The 27,146-nt window shown below is 45.2% G+C and overlaps 1 protein-coding gene and 1 long non-coding RNA gene across 2 annotated transcripts in view; one reads left to right on the top strand and one right to left on the bottom strand.

The window, feature by feature from the left end:
* Positions 1-26,801, top strand: part of LOC112820986 (uncharacterized) — a 34,137-nt gene extending 7,336 nt beyond the window's left edge. The window contains exons 2-3 of the long non-coding RNA XR_003207308.2: positions 19,247-19,383; positions 23,270-26,801. This is a non-coding gene — a long non-coding RNA (uncharacterized lncRNA). The remainder of the gene's footprint in view (positions 1-19,246; positions 19,384-23,269) is intronic.
* LOC112835084 (endoribonuclease LACTB2) lies at positions 1,336-2,538 on the bottom strand. Its single transcript, XM_025886619.2, has one exon. The coding sequence runs from the start codon at positions 2,486-2,488 to the stop codon at positions 1,622-1,624; it is 867 nt and encodes a 288-aa protein (XP_025742404.2). The 5' UTR covers positions 2,489-2,538; the 3' UTR covers positions 1,336-1,621.
* Positions 26,802-27,146: the final 345 nt, after the last annotated feature.

Below are 27,146 nucleotides of genomic sequence, written 5' to 3'. Positions count from 1 at the left end.
CCTTCAGGTAAGGGAGTCACAGTTATAACCAGCGAGAAGTGAGTGGAAGTTATTTCTGGGAAAGTTTGTCATTGCCTGTTAAAAGAGACAATTGTGGTTGGTGCCACTTGTCCTCGCTCCTTACTGCTTCATGAATGTGGTTACAAAGGACCTGCAGCAGCCACTTTACAACCATGAGGGAGAAACCAAGCTGTTGCTCCTGACCTCACTGAGTAGCTGAACAAATGCTACTCCTTCCTTGCTTATATGAAAAAAATATATAATAAGTCTCTGTTTAAGCCACTGCAAGTCATGTTTTTTGTCATGCTCATCTGGACGCAATCCTGATTCATGGTTTTTATTTTTTTTTATTTTTATTTTTTTTAAAGATTTTATTTATTTATTTGAGAGAGCGAGAATGAGAGAGAGAGAGAGAGCACATGAGAGGGGGGAGGGTCAGAGGGAGAAGCAGACTCCCTGCTGAGCAGGGAGCCCGATGCGGGACTCGATCCCGGGACTCCAGGATCATGACCTGAGCCGAAGGCAGTCGCTTAACCAACTGAGCCACCCAGGCGCCCCTGATTCATGATTTTTAAATACCTTTCCCTTCCTCTGATACCCACAGAATTAAGTCAATTTTCCTTAACCTGGTATTTTTTTATTTTTAAAAAAATTTTAAAGTTTATTTATTTTTAGTAATCTCTACACCCAATGTGGGGCTCATACTCATGATGCCGAGATCAAGAGTCGCATGCTCGGGACGCCTGGGTGGCTCAGTCGGTTAAGCGTCTGCCTTCGGCTCAGGTCATGATCCCGGGGTCCTGGGATCGAGTCCCGTATCAGACTCCTTGCTCAGCAGGGAGCCTGCTTCTCCCTCTGCTTGTGCTCTCTCTCTCTGACAAATGAATAAATAAAAAATCTTAAAAAAAAAAAAAAAAGAGTCGCATGCTCTTCCAACTGAGCCAGCCAAGCATCCCAACCTGGTATTTTTTAGACTGAGCCTAAATGATGAGGAGACATAGGATGAGCAAGGGAAAGAGCCTTGCAGGCAGAAAGAGCAGTATCTACAAAGGTCCTGAGGCACAACACTCATGTTCTGGCCCCATTCTACTCATCTGGCCTGGATTCCCAGTATTTCCAATATTCTTTTCATGGCCACACCCTAGCCCCAGCCTCTAACCTCTTGCCTGGTCAATTTCAGTAACTTCCCAATTTATCTCCTTGCTCCAACTACTGATTTCCTTTAATCTGTTCTTCTCACATCAGCCAGAGATCTTTTTAAAAATAATTCAAATCAAATGTCTTTTCTATGCTTAAATCCCTTCAGTGTTTATTTTTTATTTTTTTTAACTTATATAAATTTTATTATTTTTAAAGTAACCATAAATCTGTTGAACATGGATAAACTGTTGGATTCTGAATTTTTGGTAAAATGTTATAGCACTCAGATTAGATAAGCAAGCTATATTATACATGTAAAATGTAATATATATTTTAGAAGGAATAAGACATTATTTTAAAGTATATTTAGGATTATTTTCAATGTTCTATACTCTATATTCCCTATAAATAATTATAGTTAAGAAAACATACCATTCTCTAAAAATAAAACAAACCAACAAAAGCTTTCATTAATCTGAAACTAAAGATTAGCTTTCCATTTCTTCTCAGGATCCGTGTTGCTAAATATTTTTCCTTCTTTTTTAAATTTTTTCAAATGCAGCAAGACATTATGTTCAGCCATTTTATATAAATGCTCAGGAGTATTCTTGTAAATGTTTTTTACAAGCTCCATTGCTGTAAATGATTTTTCAAAATTATCACGAAACAATGTAAGAATTTGCTGTTCTCGGATATTTCTGTGAGCAATGTATTCTAGAATTTTAGCTTTAGCATTATGAATTACTGGGCCATGTCCTGGATATATAATATCAGCTTTGAGTTTCAATAGCTCTTTTAGGGAGTTCATATAATCATAGAGGTCTTCAAATATAGTTGTTCCTTCCCCTAGGATGCAATCTCCAGAAAAGACTGCATTTTCCTCTTCTAAAAGTAGAGCCATATGATCATCAGTGTGGCCAGGTGTGTGTATAACTCTGAGAGTGGCAGCTTCAGTTTTAATCACATCTCCATCTTCCAGATAAACATACTGTTGCTTTCCATCTCCTATAATTTCTTCTCTCGGAGGATTCCGTGGGAGTTTTTTAATGCAATATGCAGTGTCATTATTGATGTTTTTACAAATATCTCCTATGCCCCCAGTATGATCACGGTGCCAATGAGTCACTATGATTTCCTGGATTGTTGCGTTAAATTCAGTCAGAGCCTGCTTTAAACAGCTGATATATTCTGGAATTGCTGGTTCTCCAGTGTCAATGAGGATTCTCCTGGTGCCGATCCCTACCAAGTAGGTGTTGGTGCCCTGCAGGGTCATGGGTCCTGGGTTACAGCCCAGGATGTGCACCACCCGACTGGACAGCTGCTCGATGCTCTGCAGGACAGTCGACATACCAGCTTCTGCAGCCCGCCGGCGCGCAGTGACTCGAGCGCGGAACTGGATACTAGCTTTTATTAAATTTTTTTTATTACTCTTTGATTCAAGCCCAAACTCCTCAATAAAACCCAAACTTCTATAAGGATCTGCAGGGTCCAGATCTGTGGTCATCAACCCCATCCTCACATTAGAATTACCTGGGAGTATTTTTTAAGTGATTGGTGGCTGAGCTCCACTTTACACGTTCCGATTTAATTCATATGGGATGAAGTCTGAGGCCTGGACATTTTTACAAATTCCTAAAATAGATGCAGAAGTAGAGTCAGGGTTTAGAACCTCTGATTTAGACCCTGACTACCTTTCCATCCTCACCTAGCACACCACACACGCCTATGGCTCACTCTGCTTTACCGGTGTTGGTTTTCTTTCAAGTCTTCAAATGTGCCAAACTCTGTTTTGCTTCAGGAGACCATTGTAGATGCCGTTCCTTCTGCCTGGCAATCTCTTTTTCTGCTCATCCTATGTCTGCTTCTTTTCTCATCCTTCAGGCTCAATTTAAATATCTCCTGTTCAGAGAGGCCTCCCTTAACCATTTCATTTAAAATCGTCCCCCTTGTCATTCTCTTGTTGTAACTTCTTGATTTCTTTTTTGATACTTATTGCCATTTAAAAATTATGTTTGTCTTTTTTTTAAAGATTTTATTTATTTGAGAGAGAGAGAATGAGAGATAGAGAGCACGAGAGGGAAGAGGGTCAGAGGGAGAAGCAGACTCCCTGCTGAGCAAGGAGCCCGATGTGGGACTCGATCCTGGGACTCCAGGATCATGACCTGAGCCGAAGGCAGCCGCTTAACCAACTGAGCCACCCAGGCGCCCATAAAAATTATGTTTGTCTTTTAAAATCTTTGTTGCTCCAGACTATAGACTGCAGAAGGGCAGATTATGGGTTTTTTTGGTGTGTGGTTCACTTCTTGTGATCAGAGCCTACTATAGTGCCTAGTATAGAATGGGTATGTTAAGAACCGTGAAGGAGGCTGAAATTCTACTTACAAGTTAACAAGTTAGCTTGCTGCTCTTTCATGGATGCTGGCAGAAGACATAAGACTCCCAGATCAAAGACAAAAGACTTTATTACTCACAGCAATACCAGTGGCCAGAGCATCTGCATTTGCACTGGTTTCTTGAGTCCCAGTTCCCACAGGGCAATGTGAAGAGGTCCAGGTGACAGAAGCACAGGCAGTGGGTTACATTACAGAGGAGGAACACTGAGCTTAGGGAACCAGAATCATTTATAATGGGCAGTAAGCCTACTTAACCTTTTTTTAAAAAGATTTTATTTATTTATTTAATTGACAGAGAGAGAGACAGCGAGAGAGGGAACACAAGCAGGGGGAGGGTCAGAGGGAGAAGCAGGCTTCCCGCAGAGCAGGGAGCCCGATGCGGGGCTTGATCCCAGGACCCTGAGATCATGACCTGAGCTGAAGGCAGTCGCTTAACCAACTGAGCCACCCAAGCGCCCCAAGCCTACTTAACTTTTGCTTTGCAGGGAGACATTACCTTTATAACATTGGACAGTACACAAACCTGCCCTTTGATCCACAGGGAGACACTATCTTTAATTTTCAAGGCTGTTCATTGTACCATCATGTTTGAAAAGATAGTCAGGAACAAAGAAGTTAGTGCCTTGGCTCGCAAGACGTGCAGAAATGGGAGATACACATGGAGAACTCTTTGATTCCCGAAGCTTTCTGCCTAATACCCTTCACAGACCCAGCACAGGGATGGGGCGCAATCCACACACAGTCTGCAGGGCTCGTTGAATTGAAATGCCAGACAGTAGAGGTCCGGGAGACTAAGGCAGCTGGTGTTCGTGGGACAGAGTACTAGCAAGGAGGAAGCTATGCAGAGAAAGAACTCCAGCAGTTCACATAGGGTTCTCTTGAGTTTTGGGTAAATACTACCTGTGCATGCGTGGGGTAAGACTCTCCTAAGCCAGGCAAGGGCCAACTATTGGAAAAACAACTACCAGGAAGCTGTAAGCTGAACAATGTCCAGAGCTCACATCAGGTTGAAAGATGTTCGAGTTCCAACCAGCCAGACTGGAGAATGGAGAGACATTTACTATCTGAGGCATTAAGTAGGTATCTTAGTAGTTGGGTAACACTGGCCCTAGAGTAAAGGTAATCCAGATCAGGGTTTTTCATTCTTGGTACCATTGATATTTTTGGGAAGGATAATTCATGTTTTCGGGGACTTTCCTGTGTATCTTACAATATTGAACAGCATCTCTGGCCTCTAACCATTAGAAGCCAGTAGCACTTTCCTGGTTGTGATAACCAAAACTGTTTCTAGACATTGCCAATATCCTGGGGATAGGTGTGGGGGAAAGGTGTACAAATTTAGAACCACTGCCCTAGATCCACCCTAACAAAGCACAAAAACAAACCTTGAAAGCTTTTAGATTATCTTTAATTAAGTCAACTATCTGCCCCCCGCCTCAATAATCTTCAAAGAAAGAACAAAATGCAGCCACTCAACGATGTAACATTCACATTGTCCAGCAGCATCCAATAAAAACTTACTAGCATGCAAAGAGGAAGGAAGACATTACCCATACCCAAGAGAAAATCAATGATAAGAACTAGATCTATAAATGGCAAAGATTATTGAATTAGCATACAAAGAACTATTATAAAGATGTTCAGGGATTAAAAGGAAAACATGAATATGGTGAGAAAAGAAATATAAAATCTGAAAATGAACCAAAGTATTAAATTTTCTAGAACTGAAAAATACAATACCCAGAGGTAAAAATTTACTAAATGGACTCAGCAGCACATAAACTAGAAATTGCAGAAGAAAATATCTATGAATGTGCAAACATAGCAACTTTCCCATCTGAAGCCCCCAGAGACTCAGTGCCCTGTGGGAATAATATCAGGAGTCTAATATTTATCTAATTAGAGTTCCAGAAAGAGAGAAAAGAGTGAATGTGGCAGAAACATATTGGGAAAAAAAAATGTCTGAAAAATGTCCAAATTTGATGGAAGCTAAAAATTCAAATATCCAAGAATCTCAACAAACCCCAAGCTGTATAAACACAAAGAAAACCACACCAAGACACATCATATCATTGCTACAATCTAATCATGAAGAGAAAAATCATAAAAGCAGCAAGAAGAGAAAGACACATTACATACAGAAACCAAAAATAGGAACGAACACTGACTTCTCATCAGAAAGAGTGAAAGCCAGAAGAGGAATTTTTCAAGTTCTATAAGAAGAAAGATGTCAACCTAAAATTCCTTATTTAGCAAAAAAATAACCTCCAAAATGAAAAGGTTATTCAAAATCCTTCAAATGAAATGAAAACAAAGGCATTAAAAAACAAACAAAAAAAACCAAACCAAAACAAAATAACCCAGGGGTGCCTGGGTGGCTCAGTCAGTTAAGCATCTGCCTTTGGCTCAGGTCATGATATCGGGGTTCTGGGATCGAGCCCCATATCGGGCTCCCTGCTCATGGAGAGTCTGCTTCTCCCTCTCTCTCTACTCCTCCCCTGCTCATGCTCTTTTTCTCTTAAAAAAAAAAATTTTTTTTTTAAAAACAAAACAAAAAACCCTCAAAGTTGAGAGAACTCAACACTGGCATAATGTGCTATGTGAAATGTTAAAAGAAATCTTTCAAATTGAAGGAAAATGATAGCAGATGGAAACTTGAACAGAGAGGGATGAATTATCAAAGCTGACAAAGGAAGAAATAAAAACATGAATAGCTCTGTATCTATGAAAGAAATTGCATTTATAACTCAAAACCTTCCCACGAAGAATACCCCAACTCCAGGCTTTTCTGGTAAACAAGTCAAGAAAAAAAATAATACCAATGTGTCACAAACTTTTTGGGAAAATAGGAGAGAAAACACTTCTCAACTCATTTTATGAGGTTAAAGGACAGGTTGGCAAATATTTTAGACTGTTTTAGGCTGCTGCTGTTCCTCCTCTTGGACTCCTTGTCCCCCTGGTCTTCCTTGTTCTCTCCCTCGCTCCCCTCCCCCTCCTCCCTCTTCTCTTCCTTCAAAACACTTTACAATTTTAAAAGGCATTCTTAGCTTACAGTCCCGAGGGCAACTGCCCAAGGGTCAGATTTGTCCTGTGGGTGCTACTCTGCCACCTACTGGGCTAAAGCATTAGTAAACTGCACAGATTTTACTAAGGACTTTGGTGAGGCGGTAGAGAAGAGGGATCTATCTCACACCAAGCAGCAACAACCTAGTGAACACTCCCAGCAGACAATGTTCACATATTTGGGGGTTTTCCAGGTATCTTCTTGTTATTAATTTCTAGTTTAACTCCAGTTAGACCAGAGAACGTGCATTGCATAATTTCAAGTCTTTAAAATTGTTGAGGTTCGTTTTATGTCCCCCCCGCAATGGTCTATCTTAGTAAATGATTGGTGCTCACTTGAAAGGAATGCGAAATTTGCTGTTGTAGGGTGGAGTGTTCTATAAATTCAGTTAGGTCAAGTTCACTGATAGTGATGTTTAGATTGGTTATATCCTTACTGATTTTCTTTTGACTTGTTTTATAACTTAATTATAGCCTCCAACTGTAATTGTGTATTAATCTACTTCTCCTTTCAGTTCTATTGGTTTTTGCCTCATGTATTTGGAAGCTCTGTTGTTAGGTGCTTACAAATTTAGGATTATTATGCCTTCTTGGTGAATTGACCCCTTTATCACTAAATAACTAATCCTTCTTTATCCCTGGTGATCTTTATTGTATTGAAATCTACTTTGCCTGATGCTAATCTAGCCACCATACTTTTTTTGATGAGTGTTTACGCAGTATATCTTTTACCATCCTTTTACTTTTAACCAATGTATATCTTGGTTAAAAGTAAACAGCTATCTTGTAGACAGCATATAGTTAGATATATAGTTAGATCTCACTGTTTTATCCCACATGTCAATCTCTGCCTTTTCATCTGATTTTTTAGACCATTCATATGGATCAAAATTTAAAATCTCACCAGTTGTTTTCTATTTGTTTTGTTCTTTCCTTGCTTTGTCTGTTCCTTATTCAATTTTTTCTCTTCTAACAGTATAATCCCTGTGCTTTCCTCCTGACTTCTAAGCTACTGTCATCCATTTCACTTTTATGTTCTAAACCTACAATACTTTACTACTATTCTGGCTTAGGCAGTCACTTATCTACTATAGTAATTAGAAATAAAAAAAATCTTTTATATTTACTTTAATTATAACTTTTTATATTTAACTTTAATTTTTTGTGTAGCTTTTGATTTCTGTTTGTTATCATATTCTTTTTCCCTGGAGAACTTGCTTTAACATTTCTTATAAGAGAGACCTACTGATGTTTTATTTTCTTAGGTAGTGTTTGAAATTTTTTAAATTTCTCTTTCATTTTGGAAAAATATTCCACTGTGTATGAAATTCTGGGGTTACTTTTTTTTTTTTTATCTTTCAGTATTTTAAATATATCAGTCCTTTCTCTTCCAGGCTTCATAGTCTCTGATGAGAGACCTGCTGCGATTCTTATCTTTGTTCCTCTGTCTATAAAGTTGCCTCTCCTCAGTGGCCCCTCCTTGCAGTCTCCACCTCCCTTCACTGTCCTGAGCAATCACACTCTGGCCCCCAAAATGCACACCCGACCAGTTAGACAACAACCTGTCTCCTTAGAGTGTAGTTGAACCCTCACCCTTTGTCACTTGAGCATTTGTTGTTGCCCTTAGTGGTCTGACTCCTGCCACCCCTGCCCATAGCTCCGTTCGAGAAGCTTCTAGAATATTCTTTCTGACCATGTCTAGTATTTTCCCTGAGAAGAGTTCTGAGAAATGCAGTTTTCTCCATTCTGTTACACACGCATATGATGTAGACCCAGTGATAAGATCTGAGGTTTCCTTGCGCATTATACTCTAGCCAGGATGGTTTGATGGCGTTCTTGCCCTCTCTTTTTGTCTTAAAGTGTTTTCCTGTCAAAGATTCTAGCTTTCTCACCTTAGAACAAACACAGGGCATTAACTTTTATGTTTTAGTTGTTTTGATTAGAGAAAGGGCTCTGAGTTTGTGTGTGGTTCCACCTGGCAGAGTTACTTTATTAATTAATCCATTTTTCTCTTACTCTGATTTATCTTATTTTATTTATTTGTATTAATAACTTAAATTAAGATCCTTTCCACTTGTCTAACCTACATATTTACAGTAAGTGTCCCCTGGGAGACTGACTCTATATCTCTGTGGTAAGAATTGTAGGACACATGGATGGAATATGGTGGGCCTCCCGAGAGAACAGGGAGGAAAGATTTAGAATCAATTGTCAGGACCAAATTGAATGAAGAAGGTAGGGGGCAAGGCTGTGGGCAGCCTCTCTTTCTCTCTTGGTATTGACTGCTCCTGGGGGTGGGGTGCAGACGTACCCTGAGGCTGGGAAGGATTTAGGCATGGGGTACAAATTCAGAGCTGCTTCATGAGGGAGCTATAAGGTGGTGTTAGTGGGTTGTATTATATGTCCTTCAATTTTGCCCTGGGGGAACATTTTTAAAGTTATCGAACAGAGGGGTCTGTAGTGAAATGGAAAGAGCCAGGCCACCCTTCGGAAAATTAAAGCAAAGAGCCAAGCATAGTGGGGGAGACTTTTCCCCACCTTGGCGAGAACTGTAGCATTGGAACAGTACTGTCTTGGGCCCCCTGGGCTCCAGCAGACAGTGGTGTTGTGGGAGCAGAAGGAGGTCTTTTATTAGGTAATGAAGAAGTAATGAAAGGAATGAAATGAGCTGTCCACTGGAGAACAGCATTCTGACTGAGGATACTCAGGTGCTCGCATGTCCTTAGGGGAACACCCCTGGCCATAATAGCTCCAGCTTTCCTATATAGAATGAGTTAGGGGTCAGAGTGGGGAGTGGCAAAGGGACACACACCTGGGTTTGCTTAGTGAATGCACTGTTTGTGCTCAGACGGCATGCTTACATGGGATGGCTTTGGGGGACGCTGCCACTTTCTTTCACCCAACTGCAGTAAGGAAAAAAAAAACATGTTCCATGGAAATATAAAAAGACAAGTACAAAACACATACATATGATTATTAACTCAATTTATAGGGCGACTGTGTTTCTGTGAACCAGTCCTTTCAATGTACAATTCTCTCTCAATATCTCATATGCATATTGCCTTGTGAGGTAGCAAAGAGGAAATCATTACTCCAATTTATTACCGAGGATGAGGAACTCCATGGTAAAAGCTGTATAACTAAAGGATGCTCCATTAGAATCTAAGCTCCCTTGGGGGAGCTGCCTAGTTAATCTCCCTAGTGTCTGTAGTAGGACTTACGTGTGCAACAAACATTTGTTGAATGAGTGAAACTGTAGTCATTCACACTGTAAAGCAACTAATCCTTTATGTTGCAGGTAAGGTTCCATTTTATCTGTCTCACAAACTTAGTTTGAGTGTTGGACTTTTAAAAAAAAGTCTGGGCATGGGACACCTGGGTGGCCCAGTCGGTTAAGCGTCTGCCTTCAGCTCAGGTCATGATCTCAGGGTCCTGGGATCAGCCCCGCATCGGGCTCCCTGCTCAGCATGGAGCTTGCATCTTCCTCTGCCCCTCCCCCACTTGCTCGTGCGCATGCGCGCTTGCTCTCTCACTCTCTGACAAATAAATAAATACAATCTTAAGAAAAATAAAAGTCTGGGCACCATTGTAATGTGGGCCAAGGGATGTTTGGTTTTAAGGGAAGGATAGAGGAGAGGACGAGAGTAAGTGCAGAGGAATGCACTCATCTGTCAAGGAGAAGTCATAGAAACAAGTTATGTATTCCCAGCAGCCCTGCCGACACCCACTGTCCAGAGTGGGTCAGCCCAGTTTCACAAAAAAATGGCAGCATCTTTGCTCTACATGATGGTGACTGAGTCCTGATTAAAATCCCCCCCCACCCCTATCCTATTTCTGTACTTGTTTTGGTCAAAGTCCCAAGTGAAACCTCAGATGATGAGAAATTTTCATCAAGGATGTTTGCATGCGCCCCCTTTCCCTGGACTAATTGCTTTCGAGGATGACGGACTGAGTACAGAGTTAGGGAGAAGTGGGGCCGAGCCCAGCCGGAAGAAGGCCGGGCTGGGTGACCATGATGTGAAAACGATGGAGGGTCAATGGACTGAAGAAGGGGCAGCCCAGGACAGGGTCTGCATGATCTCCATTTCCTACCATTCCACAGGCAGAGTGGAAAGCTGGGGCTGATTCCTGTGTGGCTGGGGGCTGGACCACAAGCTGAGGGGTGGCTGCAGGCCCCCGGCCCCTTAGACAGTGGAGGCTGGATTGGGAGGGATGGGGGCCTCCTCTCAGTGTATTTCTCCCTTTTGGCCACCAGAGGGCAACACCTCCCTTCAAACAGAACCAAAGTCACCTGATTCTTGACACAAAATTGTTCCTTATTCCGAGGACGTCCAGCCCTGAAGAATTTGGGGAAGGGCTTGGCCACCCTGACTATCACAGAGTTGTTTGTCTGATCACACTTATTGAGAACTTACTATGTGTCCAGCCCTGGGCTATGTGTTGGGGTGGGGTGGAGGGTGGGGGTACAGAAGTGAAGAGCCCACGTGGCTACTCCTTCTGCAGCTCTTAGAGCCTAGTAAGGGAGACAGGAATTAAGCAGATAATTACAAACAATGAACTCCTTTCAATTGTAGTAAGTGCTATAAATGATAAATATAAAGTGTTACTGAGACCACATTAAGAGGAAGAATTTGATCTCATTAGGGCTGCTCAGAAAAAGGCTGTTCTGTTAATGATCCATCGTGCGTCCAGCTACCCCTTCACATACCCTGTTACACCCACCAGCACACGCTCCATCACATTCTCAGTTTATAGTTTATGGGCCTCCCACACCATCCCATCATAAAATCCCATCACAGACTCCACAGCAATTAGAGACACGATTTACCCCCTACACCCCCTCACATAATCCTTAACCCATCCCTTATCCATTCTTTCCCAATCGCCACCATGACGCTTGTTGTAAATCCCACCACTTGGCCCTTTGGAATACTTCATCACAAACCCTCAAAGACCCTGGTCTTACTCAGCTTTGCATCTCAAAGCCTCCCGCAGTATGGGACAGATAATATGTTCTTGAAAATATCTGGCAAACCCAAGATCAGATGTTTCGATACCCTGCCTCACATACTCTATCACAGCCCTGTCATAGCTCTTATCACAGAGCCAGGGTCTCAGGCCCCAGACTGGAAAGGCTCAGGTCTCCGCTGCCTTCTTCCTTTAGGTGGGGGCTGGGAAGGAAGCTGCTCTGGGTGCTCCGCTGCCCCCGTCAAGCCCCATCAGGCCTGATGGGCTCCCTCCGTCCACAGCTAGGTACTGCTTTAGCGCAGGCCCTGTCCTGCAGTCTGACTTGGTCTATGTCACCCACACCCATGAATGGTTATCCTTTAACCTCCTCCTCAGAGTGCACCGGGCCCCGATTATGGGTCTACCGACTATGCTCCTAGTCTGAGGCTTCACCTTCCCTCCTTCTCTGAAGGGCCAGAGAGCAAAGAAGGGAGGCCTGGGGCTGGTAGGGGCTTCAGGGAACTATCCAGTTCAACACCCTTCTTTCCCCCTTCTCCCTCTCCCTTCCCTGCCCCCTCCTGTTTATCTAGTCTTTCTTTGGGGAATGTAAACACATGGTTGCCTTACTTAGCAAGTGAGAGCTGGAAGAAAACGTAAAGACCAAGTGTAACTTTGTCGTGTAGCAAGTGAGGAGACCAAGGTCCAGAAAGCAGAAGTCATTTGCCCACACCTCAGAGTGGTCTAGGCAGGACCAGATCTCCCATGCTCCATGCTGTGTCCTAGGGACCACCCCTTAAGCAGCCTTTTTGTGCACATTAGCCAAGAAATGCTACTTCCATTAGGAAGGCACGTCCAATGCAAACCACTCTGGAGATTGCATTTCAAAGATTGATAGACATGGCTTTTGCATTATCTGCTGTTTCAGATTAGCTATGCTGTGGCTTCATTCTTCAGTGCTGATATTGGGGGTGGGAGGGATGGGGGGTGGGGGGTGGGAAGCCAATTTTGCGTCCCTCTTGCAGGCTTCAGGCTCCAGCCTGCAAGACTAGGCCTGAGAAGGACGGGGTGATCCATCCTATATTTTCAGTCCGTCAGGAGATTTCATTGTTTAAACAAACATTTCAGTGAAGCCATCCAGCTGGGCAGTGATTTATGGTTCTGGCTGCAGTTTTTCCCCAACAAAGATAAACAATTGTACAACTCTTGGGACTGGAGCTGGGACTCCTGGTTCTAATAACTTGGAGCCGGCTGGACCACGCCAGCCATCGCCTGGTCTGGGGTTTGGTTAGGATCTGTTCACACTGGTCCTGCGGCTAAGCCACAAACCTTGGGGGACCATGTTGTGTTTGGAAACTAGACCCATTGCCTACAGGGCAGGGGAGAGTGGCAGGCAGGAGAGAAGTAGCTCAGGGTTGAGGCTTCAGGCCCATCCCCCTCTTCCAAGAGGGCAGCCGTGCTCTGCATTCTGCACAGTGGTTATTGGGTGGTTTTGGTCAATAGCATCTGTTCTTCCTTCTTCTGGTAACATTATGTCAATTGCCTTCTGTGGAGTGATTTCAGGTTGTATACCATGCCCATGGGCTCATAGAACCCACTCGATCCTTAGCTCTGAGACTGGACAGGTGTTCAGGCCCTACCTGTCAGGGCAATACATGGCTGTGGTCATAGTGATTGGCTCTATGTGGACATCTAACCCATTAAAAGAAAGAGAAAGGCAATGAGACCGCTGGAGCTGCTAGGAGGGAGGCAGAGACTCCTTCTCTTTGGACTTGAATTTGAGAGGATGTGCAAGTACCATAGCCCACGAGAGTTGTTGTCACTATCTTGCCTTCATAGGGGACAGCCTCTCCAATAATGGCGCCAATACACACACAGGACGTGGGGCTGAGGGTGGAGAGAGACCTGCTCCTTCACCCAGCAGGTCCCTTTTTTTTTTTTTTTAAAGATTTTATTTATTTATTTGACAGAGAGAGACACAGCGAGAGAGGGAACACAAGCAGGGGGAGTGGGAGAGGGAGAAGCAGGCTTCCTGAGGAGCAGGGAGCCCGATGCGGGGCTCCATCCCAGGACCCTGGGATCATGACCTGAGCCACCCAGGCACCCCAGCAAGTCCCTTTTTTGTTTTTTGTTTGTATTCTTTCACTTGCACCTGAACCAAAATTAACCAATACCTATCATCTGACACAGCCCGGGAGACCCAACTGGGGAAGGCAGCTCCAGCAGCCTCTAGCCCAGCTGCTTGAGTGTGATGGTTTAGCCAGAGAACAGTAACTCCTTGGTTATCCCTCCCTCACCCCCGCCACTGCCCCCCCCTTCAATCTGATTACTTGTGTCTACAATTTATTTCAACAAAAGGTTAAGGAAATGGGCAGATGCACAGATGAATGAAATGCAGCTCATATTTCCCCTAGAGTTCTTGGTTTATTTAGGACAGATTGAGATGCATATCTCAGGAAAAGAACAAAGAAGGTAACTTTGTGCAGGGGAAGAAAAGCTCACATCTGATTATTGGGGATCAGTGAAGACTTTATGCAGAAGGGCTGTTTGGGATGAGTTTTGAAAGATGAAGAGAAGTTTGGAAGGCAGAGATGGGCAGAGGCTTTACAAAGATGAAACAGTGTGATGAGAATCAGAGGAGGGAAAGACTATTAGGGGAATATTGAAAAGTGGAGACGGACTGGAGGGTAAGAGACATTTAGGGGAATCACCAGCTGGCAAAGTAAGTTGGTGTCATTTAGGCAGATGCTTCTAATGAGAAGTTTGTTCTTAGCTCATGTGGTAATGGGGAGTTATTGAACACTGTTGAGCAGGGCTGTGCCTTGGTTGGACTTACTCTTGACTATAGACGGGAGAGGGAGAGACTGAATCTGGATAAGTCACTGAGGAGGTATTAGGAGATAATCCTGGCTCATTCATAGGACAGAGAGAAAGTGAGGGGTGGAAAGGCAGGGAGTAAAAGCCCAAAGTCGTTCTAGTTGCTATTCATTCTTACTTTAAGAAGTGTGAGATTCCTGGAGCACAGCTTTAAGTTCAAAAGTCATAAAAGGAAAGATTGTTATATTTAACTACATAAAACTTTGAAAATTCAAAAATGCCATAAATAAAGTCAAAGGCAAGGAAAGACTGGGAAAAATATTTGCCACACATATGATAGAGGGTTTATCTCCCAAATATATATAAAGACCTTTTGTATTTCAGAAATAAAAAGATAACAAACAATAAAAAAATGCACAGAGGACATTAATAGACATGTCACAGGAAAAAATACAACGGTCATTAAACATGAAAATGTAATGATGATAATTAACATTTATATTCACTTATGCCTTTAATTTTCACAATAACTATATGAAGAATGTATTATTATCATGAATCCCATCTTTTTTAAGATTTTTTTTATTTTTTCATTTGACAGAGAGAGAGAGAGAGAGAGCACAAGCAGAGGGAGCAGCAGACAGAGGGAGAGGGAGAAGCAGACTCCCCGCCGAGCAGGGAGCCCGATGCGGGTCTCTATCCCAGGACCCTGGGATCATGACCCAAGCCGAAGGCAGACGCCTAATAACTGAGCCACCCAGGAGTCCCATGAATCCCATTTTTTGATAAGGAACCAAAAACATAGGTTCAGTAAATTACCAAAGTCACCCAATTAATAAATGGTTGGGTTGGGACTTGAACCCAAGCAGTCAAGGACCAGAGTTTGTTTTCTGAAGCTTATGCTACGCTTCTTGCTCAATATCACCTATTCTAAAAGAAATTCAAAATAAAAGTATAACAAAACATCATTTTTTATATATCAGATTGGCAAAGATAAAAAAGTTTGGTGGATGATTGGGAAAACTGGGAGGGAGCTAACACTCACGTATTGTTGGTAGAAGTATGAACTGGAACAATAATTTTGGAGGCAATTTGGCAATATCTATCAAAATTTTATATTTTTATTTATTTATCTTTTATTTTTTATTTTTTTTAAATTTATTTATTTCACAGAGGGAAGGAGAACAGAAGCAGGGCGAGCGGCAGGCAGAGGGGGAGGGAGAAGCAGGCTCACTGCTGAGCGAGGAGCCTGATGCGGGACTCGATCTTAGGACCCTGGGATCATGACCTGAGCCGAAGGCAGACCCTTAACCGACTGAGCCACCCAGGCGCCCTATCTATCAAAATTTTAAATACACATTTGCTTTGACCTAGAAATTTCCTTTCTAGCATTTTTCTAAGGGATGTACAAAGGGAAACATGCAGAGATGTTTATGGTACCCTGTTCATAATAGCAAAAGATTGGAAACAAGCTAAATATCCATCAATGGGGAATTTGGTGTGTGGATTATGAGAAAAACTGATAAGAATAATAAGGCCTATCTATTTGTATACTATAGAACAATTTCTTTTTTTTAAGATTTTATTTATTTATTTATTCATTTGTTTGTTTGTTTGTTTGTTTGACAGAGAGACAGCAAGAGAGGGAACACAAACAGTGGGAGTGAGAGAGGGAAAAGCAGGCTTCCCGCTGAACAGGGAGCCCGATTAGGGGCTCGACCCCAGGACCCCGGGATCATGACCCGAGCCGAAGGCAGACACTTAACGACTGAGCCGCCCAGGTGCCCCTCTATGGAACAATTTCTAAGATATATCCAATGAAAAAGACAAGGAGAGCAGGGTGTAGAACATGCCAGGGCATATGCATCTCCATTTACGCTCACCAGAGAGCAGTGTCTGCCCCTGGGGAATGGGAGCTGGGGGTCTGGGTCAGGGATGAGAAGGAGTAAGTTTTTTCACTACATATGTTTTGGTATTGTTGAAAAACATGTTTGACATGTTCCTGGATCATGTTTTCAAAGATAAAAATTTACAATAAAATATGGAACAAAAATCACAAGGGAAGATGCGATTTCCATTTCACTCAATGTCCAGCTTGTCACCCCCTTGGTTCCAATGGGAAGGAGAGGTGGGTTGTGCTGTGGGGTTGCACACAGAACTGAAGGACAGGGAGCCAGGGCTTGGGAGTTCAGTGATCTTTACCAGGGATTTACCAGGGAAGAGATATCTTGCCAGGTGGGCATTATTTTAAGATAAGAAACATGCAAATTCTCTCTTTTTTAATGTCCCATATATCGAATTTATTTCCTTTCTTTAAAAACACACACACACAAAGAGAATTAAAGTCCCTTTTGAAAAATTCCAGTCTGTTTCAGGTAAACTAGGAGAGAAGGATTTTGCCCCTGCCTAGGCAGAGTGGTGCAACCATAGTGGGAGTCAGGGCAACTCGGGGGCCAGGGGTTGGCAAGCACCCATAAGTCACTCTTTTCTCACCTCTGGAGTGGTCCTTCACAAGCCTAGCTCAGACACAGACACTGCCTAAGCCACCTATGGCTTAGGCAGTGTCTGTGTCTGAGCTAGGTTGAAGCAGTTGGATGGGGTAAGAGACATGGAGGAGACTTTAGGGTGGGGTGTGCGGACTTCTGGGATTTTAGAGAAAGAGAGAGGAGAAAGAGAAGCTAAAAGAAGGCCTGAGTAGCTGAAGCCCAGAAAGCAAAATGGTACAAAAACAAGGCTAGGAGGGTGCGTTTTATTTTTCATTTTAAAATTTTCTTTATTATTATTATTATATTTAGAGAGGGAGGGGGCAGAGGGAAAGAGAGAATCTTAAGCAGGCTCAGTCTCAAAACCCTGAGATCATGATCTGAGCCAAAATCAAGAGTCGGACCCTGAACCAACCACCCAGGCGTCCCTAGGAGGGTGCGTTTTAGAAACAACACTATACAGAACAACTTCGTGGACTTCCTGGTGCACTTGTTCAATACTTTCTTTAGAATAAAGTTGTAGAAGTTGACCATCTAGGTCAAAGTTTCTGTGAAATTTTGATTCACATCACCAAATTGTACTCCAATAAGATTTTATCAGTCTCACCCAGGTGGTGTGTGAGTTTCCGTCTGCCCCTATACCTTGTGCCGATCATTTTGGAGAGCCTGTCCTGATTTGAGGGAGTTCCTATCAGACATCCTTCCTTTTCTCAATAAGATAAGAGACAAGGTCCTAGACCGAGCTCAGAATGAGGGGCTTGGGGGTAAGACTGGGGCTCAAGGAGAGTGGAGGAGGGGAGAAGGACCAAACTGAGAAGACTCAGAGCAGCTGCTGTGGGAAAAATTAAGCTGTGAATGGGGACAGGCGAGACCTGATGGTGGTTTATCCAACTGTGTTTTTCTTCTTTGCTTGCTCTTTAGGACAATCTCCTTTGCTCTGTAGGTGCTTTAATGAGGATTTCTGTTTTTAATTTTAAAAAGAGAATTGGGTGGACAACTCAACTTAACTACAAAAGCATTAATTTAATGCCTATTATGTGCCAATTACAAGGCATGCAAAAAGCATCCCAAGCTGCTCCCGTCCAATAGCAGACACAGACCTGTTGTTAGTCAAGGACCACGATGCTGTGTAATACTGGGCTGATAGAAGGAAAGGTTGCAGATGTTAACGCCAAAGAAAGAGTAGCTGCTCTATGAGGTGGAGCCATGCTCTGAGGGAAGGCTTGGCAGGGGGGCCCGGTCTGAGTCCAAGTTTTTTCCCCCTAAAGATTTTATTTATTTATTTGAGAGAGAGAGAGAACGACTGGGAGAGGCGGGGGTGGGGGGGGGGGGAAGAGAGTCTCAAGCAGCCTCCAGGAGCCCACCAGCTTCTCTGTTGTTCTCAGTCCTTATCGCCTTCCCTGCTTCTCCTCCCCTCACCGTCTCAGAGGAATCTTCACTGTTTATTTTTGGGGAGTGTAGAGGAAGGCTGGAGAGAAGCCCTGCTCTCATTCAAGATGTTTCTCCTAAATATTTTAATCTTGCCCAGACATCAAAGCTTGTGTTTTTCCATTTCTCCCTGTCACACCCTTCCCTTGAGGCAGAAGCTGCTTGCCGATGAGCTGGGGTAGGGGGTGGGGCGTGGGGGCAGCAGGGAGCTCCCGAGAGGAAAAGCATCAGTCATTAGCTCCAGAATGTTTCCTGCTTCGTTTTCCTGGTTGGTCCTGAGGCCACCAGCCACCTGGTAGCCCAGGAGACTACCTGCAAGTAATGTAGTAAGTGAAAATCACTTGGGGACCGATCTTGCAACTGAGATCTCCAAGGTGGCGATTTATCTTCGCAAAATGAAAATACACGTCAGGCTGTGCGGGCTAAGCATGGCCTGGGTTTCACTGGAAGCTTTCGTTTTTCCTGAGCCGTTGGTGGGAGACTCAGGCTTAGGAACCCCACCATGGGTCCACATCCCGGTCTCAGTGCCTTGGGTCTCTGGCCCCTTAGTTTTGCCTACGCTGTCCGCCCACTTCAGGAAAGGATGAATTTTGGGGGGGTTGGTGTCATAAGAAGTGGGGCCATGGGATCAGGAGCCTCATAGGGAGGGAGTGGCCTGTTAGCCTGGGGTCCCAGACCCCGTTTTGTCCAGTTGACACAGGGGCATCCCAGCCCCAGCCAGATGGCCGCTTCTGTCAGCTTCAGGCCACATGCTGACTTGGTATCATCCTTGGGCTGCTGCCCGCGAAGGGTTTCAGGGGAGGGGACAGTATGACCCACAACTGGGAGAGGAGCTCACAGGGCACGAGAGGAACTCACGGGAGGCAGAGGGTGAGGAGACAGAGGATAAGGGTTGCGAGAAGCGGCTGAGCAGAGAGGGCGGCTGCCGAAAATGACGAAGTCTGATAATCTTCCGTCTTCACAACTTTTCATCCGAAGCATGAAATGTAATCAGATGTTTGAAGAACCCGGAGAAACAAACGAACAACCTCCAAGAGCGGAAAATGGAATCTGAGGGCAGGTGCAGCATCTGTATCATTACTCCAGTGAAGACAGATACTGGAACTGGCTGTGAGGTTGGTTTTGGAAATCCTGTTCTGTTGCTATGGCTAAACAGGCCCTGGGGGGGAAAATCGCTTTTCATTTCCTGAGATAGGATGGGTAGGAATGGGGTGGGAGGAAGTGGTCATGAATCTCTGGAGACAGCAGCATCCAAGCCCTCCTCAGCCAGGGAGAGGTCAGATTGAAACCAGATGGCAGCTATGTCACGACAAAGGACATCTGCTGGTGGGAGGGCACATCCTGAGCCAGGGGGTTCCCATGTCTGGTGCCAACACACCCGTGGCCAGGAATGGCGGTTAGCCTTTCTTGAGCTCCTACTGTATGCTGGGGAGGGCTGTTGGGGCACCCAACCTAGGCCGTTCACATCGTATTCCAAATGAATGCCATTCCTTGGAGTGTGTCCCACTTATTTATTGTTGCGCAACAAACCACCACAAAACTTAGCTTTTAAAAGCAACAATTTATGATAATTGTTCATGTTTTTGTGAATTGACTGGGCTCGGTTGGGTGGCTCTCACTTGGGGTTTCTCGTCTGGTTTCAGTCAGATGTCTCTGGGACTGCAGTTTTATGAAGGTTCAGCGGGGCCAGGCGAGGTGGTTCACTCACGTGACTGGCACTTGACACTGGTTGTCCACTTGGGACTCAGGCAGGGGCCATTGACTTACACGTGGCTTCTCCGTGTGACTTGGGTTTTCACAGCATGTTGGCTGGGTTTTGAAGAGGGAGGGAGTGTCCTAAAAGCAAGTGTTTAAGAGGCCCCCGGCAGAATTTGTTAAGTCTTCATATGACTTGGTCTGGAAGGTCTAAGAATGTCATTTCCGTTGTGTTCTATTGTTCAAGTCCAGGTTCAAGGGAAGGGAATTAGACTCCACCTCTTAATGTGGGAGTGGCATGCAGGCACAGGGAGGTAAGGAATTGACGATGGAATCTTTGGAGGCAAGCTGCCACTCACACCACATAGGACCACTTAGAAGAGTCCTGTGCTTCGTTCAATGCTCTGTTGTCATCATCTTGTAACTTTTAATAATTGTTAACAAGGAGCTCCTCTTTGCATTTTGCAACAGGCCTTGCAAGTTAGGTAACTTGTCCGGTACAGGACCCATTGTGAAGTATTTGGGCAGCATGGTGAGGGGTGGGCGTGTGCTGGGCTCTGGGCTCTGCAGATGGGGCTCCTGACTGTGGAGAACTTGCAGACGAGGTGAGGATACAACACTTATGGGAAACACTAGTAAATGACAATGTCTGAGCAGAAGTTAGGCTGTGATTGCCAAAGGAGGACCAAGATGGGGTGGGGGAGGATCCTCCTATTTTGCTTGTTGTCTTGGCCTCATATTCAGACTCTCAACCCATGTTGGGTAAAGCCTTCCTTCTCTTCCAGGAATTTTAGAAATGTCCTCTTCACTTCCCCCACCCTGACTCCTCCCTTACCCTTATTCCTGGGACCCTTGCCCTGAAGGCCTTGCAGGGAGGGGCTTTCCATCTGGGGACCGGCTCCTAGGGTGGGGGTAAGGGAGAAAGGGAGACGCTGGGGCACATGAACCTAATGCCCAGCTCAAGCTGAGATCTTGAGTGAGTCCCTGGAAGATGCCTGAAGGGAGCTGGGCCAAATGTGGTCAGGGTTTAGGGGAGGAGATAGAGGGAAGGGAAGAGGGGCTCTCTGGTCTCCTCCAGGGAGCATGGTGAGTTCTCTGGTGCCCTGGACAATGCCTCCCTCCTAGTCCTCAGCCAGATGCCTCACCATTCAGCAAGGCACAGGGCATGCCCCCCCCTTTTTTTCTTCCAGGGTAGGAAATGGCTCAAAGGGTCCCTCCCCCATTGCCTAATTAGGACACAAAGCCAGACAGCCCCTGAGGGTGGGCACCATCTCTTTACAAACACTGCCCAGTTTCCTTCAGGGGTATCTTCCTGCTGTGATGAGTGTACAAGATAACCTTCTGTGTGTACACAGTAACAGGGCATCCGGGGCTGATGATCCATTTCTATCTTTGTGAGACTGGGAGGTCTAAGGAGGGTGCTGCTCCTTGGGAAGGTAGTTCTAATATTTCCCTAAAACAGAGACACTTGCAACTGGTCTATCCAAGGCCTGGCTGGTCATTGTTCTTAGCTGGTGCTGGTCAATTGCCTATTTGCCCTCAGAATGGTTCCTTTACCTTGGCGGGCTGCTCTGCAGGATCTGTATTTCTCAGTCTCTTTGCCTTTTGGCTTCCAGGGAAGTCCACTCAGCTGGGGGGGGGGGGGTACCCTGGCAGAAGATGAGAAGGAGGGAGGAGGGGGAAAGGTGGGGCATTTCTTTCTCTCTGCTTCTTTTGGTGTCTTTGGCAGAATCTAGGTCCTTTCGTGGCTCCAGCTCCTATCAGATGACCCTTCTCTCTGTGGTTGCAGTTCCCACTGGACGGACTTTCTCACTTTCCTTTCTCCCTCTGGCCCTAGAGCGGAAGTGGCTTCTTGCCCTTGCTCCTGTCTGGATTATCTTATCATTCCTGCATGCTTCTTAGCTCTTTATCACTAGGTACCTATTATGTTTTCTCTAACTGCTAATGCTGGTCGTCTGCCTTTTATGGATCCAGGAATCCCTGGAGGTGAGGAAGGGTCCTGTGACCCTGGCTCCAGATGGAGTCTACAAAACTTAGCTCCAGGTGGATCCAAATGTTATGCACACCAGTAACCATATTCTAAACCTGAGAGCAAACTGAGAAGGCAGTTGGCCTGTTGCCACCAAGTTCAGGTCACTAGGGCTCCTTGGACCACCTTGCTCAGGAGGAAGAGGCCCAGCCATGACGGGGAAAGGGGATAGTATGGCTGAAGTGCATAGAGACTGGGGTGGGGGTGAGGTGTGCCCTGGTCACTGCTTTCTGCCCTTATGAGGTCCTCTGATGTGGTTTCCACTTTCATTGCTTGTGCTTTTATGCTTTGGAAGCTAGTGACTAAGAGTATGTGTGTGGGTTGATAAATAGTATAAAAATGTAGCTTAGGGGCTAACATAGATGCACAGTGTGAGGCTGACTGGCCTACATGGATGAATATGGATTAGGTTTCCGTATCTGCAGGGATGTGGGTCCAGCATAGATGAACCTCGAGCATGGCTCCCAAGGTCACTTGGTCTCCAAGACAAAGTCTTCAGGGTCATTGGGAAGACATGGGTCCAGAACAGAGTTTATGAAGCGTTGTTAGCTGGGCCTAAGAAAGAGACACATGGGAGCCAAACCCAAGGCAAGGGCTGTGGGGACCTTCACCTTCCTTCCTTAGTTGGGGTCCAGCTCCCTCCAGCCATCTTTACCACTGCAGCTCCCTCCACTGGGTACATGAGAGAAGCCTGTGGCCAAGTCACTGACCAAATGACAGTCTGGGGAGCTGTTGGTCCCTGATGGGCTGGGTTTTTCATTTAAAAAAGCTTGACCCTATCTATTTTAGTTCTTCCTTATTAGCAAGTAGGATCTGGGGGAGAGACACAACAGGAAAAAGGGCAAGAATCAGGAAAACTGGCGCTGTAGCTGGACAGAGAAAGAGAGAGAGAGAGAACGTACCCCACGATGACCTTCAGCTTCTCCCGCCTGCATCCTCATCGTGGGGCGAGCACACTCTCAGGCCTGCCCTGACTGCTCTGCTGAGTAGCCTGGCCTGGGCCCAAGGGTCACGGGTCAGGCTGGACCACGGTGGGACCTGCTCCACGAAGGCCTTCTCCCCTTCTGAAGGCTGGAGGCCAACCTCTGGCAATGCCCCCTCTCCCCCCCGCCTTTTTTTTTTTTTTTTTTTTTTCTGGGCCTGCAGCCTTGTCTTGATAATCTGTCTGGGGCCCTGCTTTATTCTCTGTGGCTTCTTCCCCACTAGATCCAGCGTCTGGTGGGTGCTGGGATCTGCTGAGGGACCTTCATGATGCTGTGTGTCTGCTTCGATTTCAGAATACCCCTCTGGAATTGCCCATTGCTGGGGCCCATCTGCTGGTAGGGACACCCTGTTCCCAAATGCTGGAAGATCTGCCGCTCCCTGCCCCCGCCACCGACAGTTGCTGAGCTGCCACCTGCTGTCTGTTTCCACACCCTTGCACACTGCATTCTGCTTGTCACTCTGGACGGCTGCCCGGCAGCTGCAGCTGAGGCTGTCCTGCCAGCACCTTCCCCAGCCCGATGGGTGGTCCCGGCCTGGCCTTGCCCTCCCAGCCTGCCTCATCTGCTGCGTGTACTGAGCCACATCTGGCTGGATACACTGCTGGAGTAGCCTGGATGGGCCCGGACACCTTGACCTTCAGAGAGATGGGCATCCTGCCTCAGGACCTCTTGGAGAGGGTCGGCTGTGGAACCCAACAGTACAAGACAATAATGATGATGACAGCTCATGTTTACTGAGGACTTATGAAGTAACAGGCTCAGTGATTTACCAACTTGATGTATACCTCGCCACTCTCCTGTAAAATAAGTATTATTATGTCCCCTTTTGACGGATGAAGAAACCAATGCTGCATGATATGAATGAATCCATGTGAAGGTCTCCCAGGGCATAATTTATGAAGCTAGGGTTAGGCACTTCTGCTTTTTGGTCCTGCTTTCTGGGCACCAGGAAGAAAAAAATAAGAGAAGTTGTTTTTAGCCTTTAGGTGATTAAGGCCCAAGAAAGCAGAAGGGCGGAGGGTAGACTGGACAGGCCTATGCTTAGGACAGGAGGGACAAATGAATAGAGCATCCCTCTTTGTCCAGCTGAAGGTGGCAGAAGGTGACACAGAATCAGGAACTTTCCTTCAAAGGGTGCGGATTGTAAATAATTGCCTGCCATGTCTTTGGAAGACTTTGGCCCCCAGTGGGAAGAACCTGCATTTGCCTTGGCTTCTGCCACCAGCTTCAGCTCCCCTTAGGAACACAAGATCCCCTATGTCCTACTGGATGCTACAGTGATGGGATCCAGCAACAGGGTTGTAGCTGCAAAATGGATCAGGTTTTGTGGGGTCCCACGGTTAGTTTTGGGGTCCTACCATGGTCCTGACTGCCCAAAGTGTGATTTTCAGATAGTCCAAATCATTCAAAAGGAAATTCTGCCTTTTGGTTTTGCCAAAGAGGGAGTTGTTTGGAAGGGGACTCCACGGTGGGGAATCCCACTCTGAGGGTGCCGTGAGGGCCGGTGGAGCCCAGGCACTATCCAAGTTACACAGGTGCGCCCCACATGGTGGGCCATGTGTGCGGCTGCCTGGGCTCTGGAACCTGCGGGGTCCTCCGTGCTTGGAATAGTCTGGATCTGCTGACTTGGCAAAAATGGGTGTGGGGGTTGGTCCACATCTGGAGGAGAGAGGGAAGGAGGCCCCAGTGGCCTGGGCCGTGGAGGGGCTTGCCAGCTTTGCCCACAGCCCTGAGCTCCCCCTTCTTTTTCCTCAACCACAAGAACAGTGTAATTCTCCTCATGTTAAAAGTAAACAGCTGGCAGCATCTGCCATGCTCAAAATAAACCAAGAACGAATAGGAGGCATTCGTAACCACAATAGGTCCTGGATAGGGAAGGAAGGGGTGGTTCACTATGTAAAATCCAAAGCTGGCTACTTGCGGAGCCTCAATTCATTTGTTTCATGATGGGTGGTTAATTAGTTGATCAATGCACAAGCTCCTAGAAGGTCCTGCTGGTGCCGTTTGCCATGGCTCCCGGGGCAGCTCCCATGGACATCACAGTAACCTTGTGGGGCCAGATGGTCCATGGTATAGCAGGGACTGGGAATGATGGTCAGGCCTGAGGTGTTAGCTGCCCCTTGCTGCGCGTCCGGGGTCAAAAAGCCAAGGACCTGGGAAGACTGGGAAAACGGTGTGGCAAACCAGTGCCGTCACACAGTAATATACACACTGACTCCTCAAGTCTGATCGACAGACTGGGCCTGGGCCTGGCTGGCAGCATCCGATAGCTCTGAGGGGCTCAGGGATGAGACTGGCCATATCTGAACAGCATCGAATCCTCTCCTCCCGGCACACTAAGTGTAAGCGCCAGACAGAAAAACAAATTAATATTACAAATGTCACAAGCTTTCATGGTCTGGAAAGAGAAAGGCTTCCAACAAGGGACCGATTCACAAGGCTTCGTAATTCTGGGGACTACCATCCTTCATCACCCTCATAAAAACAGCCAGAAGTGGCGTAGGGCTCACTGGAGAAGAACATGGGGAAGGTCGGGGTGCCTGAATGCCCAGAGATCAGGCAGTTGGCTGTAACTTCAGAAATGGGTTTTATGCTGGAGGTCACAAACTGGCTGTCAGCTGGCTGATTCCAGTAGGTAGACATGTACTCGTTGGCCCACAAATGCCTTTATTTTTGAATTTGAATTAGAGGCCAAAATGTGCCAATCAAGAGAATCACGCACGTGCGCGCGCGCACACACACACACACACACACACACACACACGAACCAAACCAAAAAAATCCCCACCAAAACCCTCATATTCCCTTGAAATACCTGTGCGCTCAGGCCTAAGCTCTCCAGATGGCATCAGGCAGCACAACTCCCTTCCCTCCCTGCTGCCTTCTACAGTCATTTGTGATTTCAACTCCAGTGTTAAGCCATCAAGCACGTTTTATGGATCAGGGAGTTAGTGGGGCTGACTTTCCAAAAGTCCAATTTAAATGAAGGTTATATAACAAAGTGGGAGAGAGAGATTTTGCTTCTACTTTAGGTGAAAAGATTGAGCTAGTCCTTTATTTCATTGAAACAATTATCTAATTAAAATCATTTGTTTTTTAATTAAGCAACATCACAACATACAAGAAAAGTTCCGGAAATTTAAAAAAAAGCTACTTGGGTTGTCATCCTTGCAAAATTTTTCCTCGTGTGTATTCCTTCCAGTCTTTTTTCACACGCATTTTTACATAGTTACATACGTGGGTGTGTATCCTGCTTTTTTCATTGAACACTGTAATTTACATATTTTATCCCATTGCTTTCTAATCCGCATTTTTTGTTATTCTAAATGTTTCAAGGAACATCCGCATGCATTTGGATCTTTTTGTATTTTGAAGTATTTGCTCAGAAGATAGTTTCAGAAGTAGCATGAATGGGTTATATATATAACAACTTGCATATTAAAGAGTTAACCTGGAAATTCCTAACCCACAAGTACCCTGTATAAGTCTCTTTATCTCAGCAAATCGTTGGAGAGGCTGTAGGAAAAAAAACCTCATTTCAGCATCTGTGATAGGATTGTGGGTAATTAAAAAAAATTGCAGCATGTGAAGTCCATTCCGGGAATAGCACTATCTTGAGACCCAAGTCAAATAGTACTAAATGTGCTAAGCAGAGGCCTGTGTTTAAAGAAGAAACTCATTTGCTCTTAATAACTGCAAAATGCTGCATAGCTCGACGATGGAGTCAGAAAACTCCGCAGAGCATCAAAGCCTGGTTCAAAAAGATATGGGAGGCCAAGATACAAGACAAACTGTCTTTCCCCATTAAAGCATCTTTGTGCCCTAAGTACAAGAGTCATTTCTTAGAACAATGGCTGCGTTTACAATTTTTTATTGATGGGAGGAAAAAAAATGGCTAAACAGGATCAGAGCGTTTAAAGGTATTCTATATCCTATAAACAACCTGAAGAGGGGTGTAAACAAGGTGATGTGTTATAAAATGAAACGTGATACAGATAACCTTACCACTGTCTTCTGTATGAGTTCCGCTGGCTAACAGTGTCTTAAATCTCTGAGTCGTGGAAAGCAAGCACCCTGTATTTTATTTTCATTTTGCCTACACGTCTTTCCTCAAATAAGTAAGAAGATCAACATCATGGAAGGGTGGGACGAAAGGAGAGCCTTTTCTAAA

Source organism: Callorhinus ursinus, unplaced genomic scaffold (genome assembly GCF_003265705.2).
Source record: "Callorhinus ursinus isolate GAN/ISIS: 27379988/994484 unplaced genomic scaffold, GSC_fseal_2.0 scaffold10, whole genome shotgun sequence".
In the NCBI taxonomy this organism is placed as follows: domain Eukaryota; kingdom Metazoa; phylum Chordata; class Mammalia; order Carnivora; family Otariidae; genus Callorhinus; species Callorhinus ursinus.
This window is presented reverse-complemented; position numbering and strand designations above follow the sequence as displayed.

Coding starts and splice junctions, on each gene's coding strand:
- LOC112835084 (XM_025886619.2), bottom strand. CDS start 2,488: ATGTCGACTGTCCTGCAGAGCATCGAGCAGCTGTCCAGTCGGGTGGTG.